Source organism: Zeus faber (genome assembly GCF_960531495.2).
Source record: "Zeus faber genome assembly, chromosome: 8".
Taxonomy (NCBI): domain Eukaryota; kingdom Metazoa; phylum Chordata; class Actinopteri; order Zeiformes; family Zeidae; genus Zeus; species Zeus faber.
In genome coordinates, this window is record NC_137195.1 from 16588573 (window position 1) to 16596871 (window position 8299).

Genomic DNA, 8299 nt, shown 5'->3' on the forward strand with positions numbered 1-8299 from the left:
TCGAAACCACTTCAAGGTTCAGGCCTTGCCGGGCCGGTTTAAAGCTCAAATCAGCGCCCTCGTGCCGGACCTTTGGAGCTTTTTCTCCGCAGTCATTTGTGTCAGCTTCTGAAAAAACCTCCATCTGATTTCCCGGTGGGGAGCGAACGGCTTCGAATGTCCACTATAGCCACCAGCTGATCCCATCATGGCAAAAGCTAGACATACTTTGTATGTGTGGATCTGTGTGTGTGTGTAGGTGTGTAGGTGTGTAGGTGTGTGTGTGTGTGTGTGTGTGTTTGCGTGTTTGGGGGCGTTTAATTTTCGAAGCAAAGAACTGTGAAGCCTCTCTGAAAGTGGGAGCACTGGCCATGACCTGCTGGGGAGCATTTCAATACCTTTGACTGTGTGTGTGTGTGTGTGTGTGTGTGTGTGTGTGTGTGTGTGTGTGTGTGTGTGTGTGTGTGTGTGTGTGTGTGTGTGCGTGCATGCGTCTCTCCATCGATCACCACACCGCGTCAGTCTACTGTGGTCACCTACACAGCGCGCGCCAACTCCTCGTCTTTATCTCCATGTATCACCATCCATCCCTCTCACCCCCCCCCCCCCCCCCCCCTCTCCATCCCTCCCTCACTCGCCCCTTCTCTTCCCACTCCAACACCGCGTTAGTCGGTTTCGGTCACACTTTCCTAATCTCTCCCTCTCCTCCTTTGCAGCCTCTTTTGTCCGAGCAAATCCGTCCTCCTGCGCGGCGGGGTTCTCTCCCGCTCTCTCTCTCTCTCTCTCTTGCCGCTCCTTGTCTTTTGACACCCTTGCATTTTCAAGCTGAATTCCTGCAATCATTCACTTCTTTGCTGCGCTCGTCTCCCTCGCATCCTCCACTGCTCTCCTCCTCGCTGCTGCACTGGTCTGTGACGTACACCTCCTACGCTCCTTCTCCCCCCTCCCCTGGTACGTCCTTTACCGCACCCCTTTATAAACTATCCAGCCACAGCTCTCCCTCCCTCCCTCCCTCTTTCCCTCTCACTGACCCCATCAGTCAGCTGGTGGCCTGGCTACGCCTGGTCACTCTTCATCAGCCAACCTCCAATGGCTGCCAGGACCTCCCAAGAGGAAGGATGGGGAGGGAAGTGTCGGTGGGGGGAGGGGGGCGGGCTCTTGGCACCTTCGCACCCCGCCGGGGCAGCTTCACCTGTGCTTGATTCCCTTTCTGACCCGCCCCCACCCCTGGAGGAGCCCCTCATTACCGGCCGTCCACTCTCCTCTCTCTTCATCAAGTCTTCCAGATGGAACGTGTATTAGCCCCCGCACTGGCAGAGCGCACAGTTTCCAGCTCTCCAATTTAAAGCACTTGGCCTTTTTCATCTCAATCAGCTCACCCGTCCAATCAAGCCGGTGGAGGCCTGAGTGGAGATAATCACCTCGGTTACCGCTGTGAGCCGGGGGGTCTGCCTGGCCGTGTTAACCGCTCGTCCTGGAGACAACCCAGCGGGGCTGGGGAAGACAGGTCTTGCCACACAGAAGGAGGGTCTCCAGAGACCTCAGGGGTTGGGCAGAAATTGTAAACATTTACTCTTGGTCATGGAAACTGTTTTAGAGAGGAACCGATGGAAAGGAATGTTTACCCCCTCCCCGTGGCTACGGTCCGTCTTCAATCCCGGGGGCCTCATTCTTCCACCCGCCTCCTGTTGTGGCGCAAATTCAATTCCAAAGTGCTTCAGACATAAGGGCACCCTGTGCAAAGAACACATACGAGTGGCGTGCCCGGCAACGGCGAAGAGGGAATCAATGTTTACCGATTGCACACTCTCGACAGCAAAGACAAATACACAGGGAGACGGGTCAGTGTGTGGAGAAAAAAAAGGCGGCGAGCCCGGGGGACAGCGGGCCAGGGGGTGAACGAAGGAGGCGGGGCGTTAAATTGTCCAGCCTGGACCAGTAGGGACGTGTGCAGGTTGAGCGCTTGATTGACTGACAGCCGGCGCCTGCCAACAAACACGAGGCGCGTCCTTGGCGTCCTACTCAGCATTTGGAAAGTTCAGCGGGGAAGTTGGTGGGACGCCAGTTGTTCGGGGGGGGGAGCGACACGCAAGGACGACACACTGTAGATCACCATTATGATAATGACAAGCAGCGCTCTCTGAGGAATAGTAACAGGAAGGAGATGAGCTGGCAGCTATAAAGAGTGTTTCTACATTAGCCATGGCCTGATTGGATTGACAGGGGGCTCCACTAATGGACTATTAAACAAATGGTCAAATGAAATATCAAACTGAAACTGCCATCTATGTCTTGGTGTGCCCCTTTTCAGTGTCGTTCTAATCAACGGCTCTATCTGCTTGGTCATAATACCCACCAGGGCTGCATATATTCCTCTATAATCCCAATGGAATGTGTATACTTTATTATTGTTAATATTGGAATATATTCAAATTTTCAATGCTCAAGTTTAACACTGGGGGGGGGGGGGTTATGCTCGGTTCCGCAGCTCCAATCAGAGGGATCTTCACTCTAGATGTATTTAATTTACTCAGTTTCCTGTTGCCGCTCTACTACAGAACAAATCGCAGATCACTCCTGAAAAAAAATAATAATAATGTAATTCCGCCCACGTTTTCTTACGGTCCGGTGGCAAATGCTCGACCTGTTTAGGAACCTCTGCAACCTCTGCACTAGAGTTGATTGTTTTGTTTATTGCCCACTTTCATCGCCACACCTGTATAATAATTGGACATTGTGGTCAAAGGGGCACTCTCCCTTGTACACGCAGTTAAACACCGGAGGAGAGGGAGGCGCACCGGTGTGCTAGTGAGTCTCCGCGGATGTGGACTTGAACATGTTATCGGGAATATATTCTGTCTAATGTGCGTTCACTGTGCAACAAACTGGATGAACTTACTGTATATTGAACTTTATTTCTTATCACATGTGAATTGATTCACTAACGTTAGCCAAAACATTTAGAAATTTATTTATTTATTTTTTTCATTCTAGTCGATCCTGCAGCCCTAATATCCAAACACTGACATTAGGGGCGCCACGATTCCAATTCGATACGAAAATCGATCGAAATGAGTGCTTCAATTTCGAATTCGAAATCACAAGCAGGTTCGAGATTCTCCCCGTATTTTTATGGGTCATGTTGTCCGACATGGTCGCCATATTGGGCCGGTAAACAAATGCAGCGCGCGCTGAGGAATGCGGGGGCCCTCCACGGAGTCGACTGCGGTAAAATCGTGACATTACAACCTGATTTGGGGAATCGTGACACCTCCGATTGCTGATGATTATCCCTCAAATATTCCTTGCGTGTAATTATCTTGTGAAATTATAAATAGTTATTCCCAAAAATATTTTCTAATTATTGATATCGATATCAAGGGTCTCAAAAAAATTTTGATATTTGACCTGATCAAATATCACATTTTAGGTCACCCGCTGCATCATGGTATTGCAAGTTGGTTTCCCAGTCAGGTCCCAATCGACTTTCCCTATTTTTAAATGTGTTAGATGCAAAACGGGAATCGCTTTGGGGATTGATCTGTTGTGTTTGTGAGAATGAGCGGGGAGGGCGGGGGGGTTTATTGAGATGTAACCACTGTGTAGAGCTCAGTAGCTCCTAAAAAAAAATAATAATAAAAATTAAAAATAAAAAAAGGAGTCATGGATTGAATTGGATACTGGAGGCGGATCAGGAGAGAATTACAGTCAAACACATCGCCTGCACTAAACGGGGTGCATGGCATCCCCCTACTGTGAGTAATGGACACATAAATGCCAGGGGGAAGAATCCACCCCATATTAAGCTCCGGAACGCTCTCCCGGCTGTGTGTTAACCGCAAAGCTACAATCAAAGTCAAATTTGTTTATAAAGCGTACACCTTTATAGTTGCGCGGCTGAGAAAGCAGGACGTCCTGTCTGGAACCTTTAAGACTGAACCAGTTGATCAAACAGAGCTGAGATGCACAACGGCGTGCCACCTATAAAAAAAAAAACTCATTTCATTTAAAAAAGCTGCACTCCACCCTCACGTCTGACGAGAACGCCAGCACGGTCTGCCAAGTTTTGGTTCGGCAATCATTTAAAGCAACAAAGCAGGGAAAGAAAATCTAAGAGATACGGAGAAGACGTTTTAGAAGTGTGCTTGTTGGTTCAACTCAAATATACGGCAAGATCCGGCAGAGAGCCGGGCCGACAAACAGGAGATGAGGTCTCGCTCTTTTTAATTAAATTGTCGACAATTTTTATTTTATTTTATTTTGGATGGGAGGGAATTATCCTCCTCGGTTTGGATCAAAGTATAAACCTTGGCTTACGGTGAAGACTTTTTTCGGCGCATTAGAGAACAAAGAAAGGAGCTGAAATAGCAAGCCCAGCGTAATATGGAGGAAAGCAAATAGGCAACCCGACGCCGCCGTGATACAAACTGCGTCTGACAAGCATCAAAAACTGCAATTGGACTCAGACAAACTCTTGTGTAAGCATTCCCATTCCTGCAGTCCAAAGAAACTCCATGTGAGCTGTCGAAAGAAAAGCGGTGTGTTTTTGTGCGTGCGCGCGTGTGTGTGTGTGTGTGTGTGTGTGTGTGTGTGTGTGTGTGTGTGTGCGTGTGCGGACATGTCAGCATGCCAATTATCCGTTTGCACATGTGCGGCATTGCTCCTGTTCTTTGAGTTTGTATGGCAGGTTTCTCACTCCTATGATACACAGCGACGTTGATTTATACACAGCCTGTGTGTGTGTGTGTGCGTGTGCGTGTGTGTGTGTGCGTGTGTGTGTGTGTGTGTGTGTGTGTGCACTTCTGCCATAATTGGTATTCAAATCTCCTCCCACAAGTCATTGCAACTGCTCCCGTTTCTCACCCGCCGGAGTCCCAGCCAAGGTCCAAACACCATGATGGGGGTACACGCTTAAACGGATGGCTCTCATTGCACCCGTTCAAATAAACAAATGGATGTGATTTAAGGCGCGCTGGCGATAAGGCTGCTGGTAATGAAGGCCTCGGGAAGGGAAGGGCAAATGGATGAGGGGCGTGAAGGACCGGAGAGGGGGTAGCTGTTAGTGTGGGCGAGCTACAAAGGTGGTGTAAGCGGCCTCGGTGGCAGCAGGAGGGTCGCCAGTTTAGCCTCCAGTTGCCGCCGCCGCTGAAAGTCGGCCACCCCCCACCGAGAGCAGCAGCGTCGGTGTACACAACCTTATGAGCAAAATAAATGCAATTGGAAGAGGAATCGGGGAAAGAGTGCTCGGTGTTTACTCGTGGCTGTATGTGCGAGCACTGAGCAAACTGTTCACCAATTACCCGACTTCTGTATTTGGTGCAAATGTCGCATGACTATTATTATAATGACCAGAATCCGAGACGACATCCAGTCTCATATCACGCTACCGATATTAGCAGCAATGTATTGTGCAACCCTACTAACAATCATGTTTGGGAATATGCTTCTATTACAAAAATATCCACTGTTCGCTGATACTAAACTGCCTACTTAGCACCCACTGTCCTAATTCCCAGCGTTTATCCTCTGTGTGCGCGTGTGTGTGTGTGTGTGTGCATGCAGCTTCACAGCACGCACGGTGCGAAGCCTTGAACCTTGCCTCTTCATCTCCTCCACCCCCCCCCCCATCCCTCCCTCCCCCGTCGCCGATGCCATACAGCTCTCCATGCCTCGATATCTTCTTCTCCTTCCGCTTCACTTTCTATCAAGTGCGGCCAAGACTTACCAGGCTCCGTGTCTTTACGGCACTCTTTCAATCTATCTGTCCAGTCATCCATCTATCCACCCAATCAATCTGTCCATCTCTCCTGTTCTCTATCCTGGCATGATAACAGAAAGCCTCCCCCTCTCCCATCTCTCTCTCTCTCTCTCTCTCTCCCTCTTACGTACTGTTTTTCCTTCTCTGCGCCGCAGCAGCACAGGGAACCACAACATGGGGATTCGTCATGAGAGATCCCAGCCACCGTTTGTTAATTTCTGTGTACAGTCTGTATGCCTCCCTATGTGTGCAAGGTAATTGGAAACCCTCCACCTCTCTGCTGCCTCCTTTCCCTCTCCTCCTCCTTCCTTCCTTCCCTCCTTCCCCCTGCCCCCCTGCCTGCCCACTCCTCCGTCTCTCCAACTCCCCCCACCATCTCTCCCGGCCCCTGTCAGTGGTTAGATTAATGACAGTGATCAGCCGGCCGCCCCCAGCAGAGGCTGCCTGCAGCTCAGGCAAAACTCGGCACTGTAAGCATGAAGCGCACGCCTGCCCTTACACACACACACACACACACACACACACACACACACACACACACACACGCAATACACAAAAGCCCATCATCACAAAAGAATACACAGAATGCAAGGTGAATGGTTAGACACGCCAGTGCACTAAAAAAAGACAAAGATCAGCTCATTAATAAATGTGCACACACACACACACACACACACACACACACACACACACACACACACACACACACACACACACACACACACACACACACACACACACACACACCATTTGCATGGTACTCCATTTCGACAAACATAAACGCCTACACGGCACACTCACGCATATAAATGATCTACCTCCCAAGCCCTTAATATAGAAAGACACGCACAGACTGGCAGACTGGCAAAACACACACGCGCACACACACACACAAGCACGCACACACACGTACACGCGCACACACACGGGACAGGAGAATCAATAAACAGGCCACAGCAAGGTTGGCTGTATCAGAGGCGAGCCAGAGGCGGGGGAGGATGGAGCCGGTGTAGCACTCCTTCCACACAGGATACATCCCCACCGCAGGTCCGCCTGCTGCAATAACCCACAATAACCCAGCGAGAGTTTCTGGATGTGTCTGTGTGTGTGCGCTGTCTACTTCATTCCTGCTTGGTCAGAATCCTCAAAGCTTTTTCGAAAGATGCAAATTCAGCTTCCTCTTTTATTGTATCCTTTGGCCCAACGGCGCACCGTAAGCAATGCAGTTAGAATAAGCAAGTTATCCAGAAGCATGGCATGTTTTAATCCAAATCCCCCTTTCCGCAGCAGATGCACTTATTATGAGAGGGGTGAGCATGAAATAGCTGGTCCCGATGGGAACAGTGCAGGACTACCCAAGCTGACAGACACACACACAATATATATATATATATATATATATATATATATATATATATATATATATATATATATATATATATATATATATTATTATATATATTTTTATATATATGCACACGTGCATGTTGTCATAGCATGGTTTATAATACATTCTTAAGTGTTGTACAAGCTGAAAAGGTGAGTTTAAAGTGCTCCGTTTAGGAGGTCAACGGCATGTTTAAGGTGGAGGCACAAAATGAGACCGAGCCGCTCAGTGCGTCGTCGGTTCTGAGTTGTGACGATATAATACTGAACGGACGCTACAACAAGGCTGCTGCAGGAGGCAGCTCTACGTGCGCTGCCATTGCTTGGAGGTTCGCCGAGGCGAACGTGCCACCATGTGCGGGAGCAGTCGACAGCTTTCACTTTTGGGTTTTCCCTTCGTCCCACTCCTGACAGCGGTCAACCGGAGCTCGCGCACGCCCACAGTATGATAGATGCATATACATACACAGACAGACAGACAGACAGACAGACAGATAGATAGACAGATAGATAGATAGATAGATAGATAGACACTTTATTCTTAATTACGGGCGAAAAACCATTCGAAGGAGCATCTGAAACAGGCTTCTAGTATAAACGGCGGAGGAAGAAATGTTTACGACTAATAATAATAATAATAATAATAATAATAATAATAATAATAATACTAATAAAAATAATAATACACACAGTCAAATAACACAGGGTGGAAACAAGACAGGACAGCCTGCGGCGCATCTTCTAGTGTCCGCGGACTTTTCGGGAAACTTGCACCGGCTCGCAGCGACACACACGCTCTCGCTCCCACACCACGCGCACTGCTTGTCAACGCCTTACCGGAGCGCACCAGACACGCCACGGCGACGACGGCCAGCGGGACGCGGTGGATCCACGCGGGGAACGGAGCCATGGCGGCGGATAGTCTCTTCCCCACCCCCCACCCCCCACTCTCTTCGGGTCTCTCCTGGTCCTTATTCCTCTCGCACGCAAGAGGGCACGAAATCGGAGGGGCCGCGAACTCGCGCGCGCGTGCTTCACCAGCGGGCGCCCGGGCAGACGCCTCTCTGCATAGTAGTGCGCGCCCACGTACGCGTGCACCCGGTCACCTTCCGCTCCGGCAGGTTTCTCCCGCTGACTTTGCCATGTAAATATATTTAAAAGAGCCCCCGCGGAGGG

The 8299-nt window shown here is 49.6% G+C and overlaps 1 protein-coding gene across 1 annotated transcript in view; it reads right to left on the reverse strand.

Moving 5' to 3' along the window:
- Positions 1–8049, reverse strand: part of cadm4 (cell adhesion molecule 4) — a 184142-nt gene extending 176093 nt beyond the window's left edge. The window contains exon 1 of the mRNA XM_080005000.1: positions 7961–8049. Within this exon, the coding sequence (XP_079861126.1) occupies positions 7961–8033 (73 nt within the window). The 5' untranslated portion in view covers positions 8034–8049. The remainder of the gene's footprint in view (positions 1–7960) is intronic.
- Between the last annotated feature and the right edge of the window lie 250 nt (positions 8050–8299).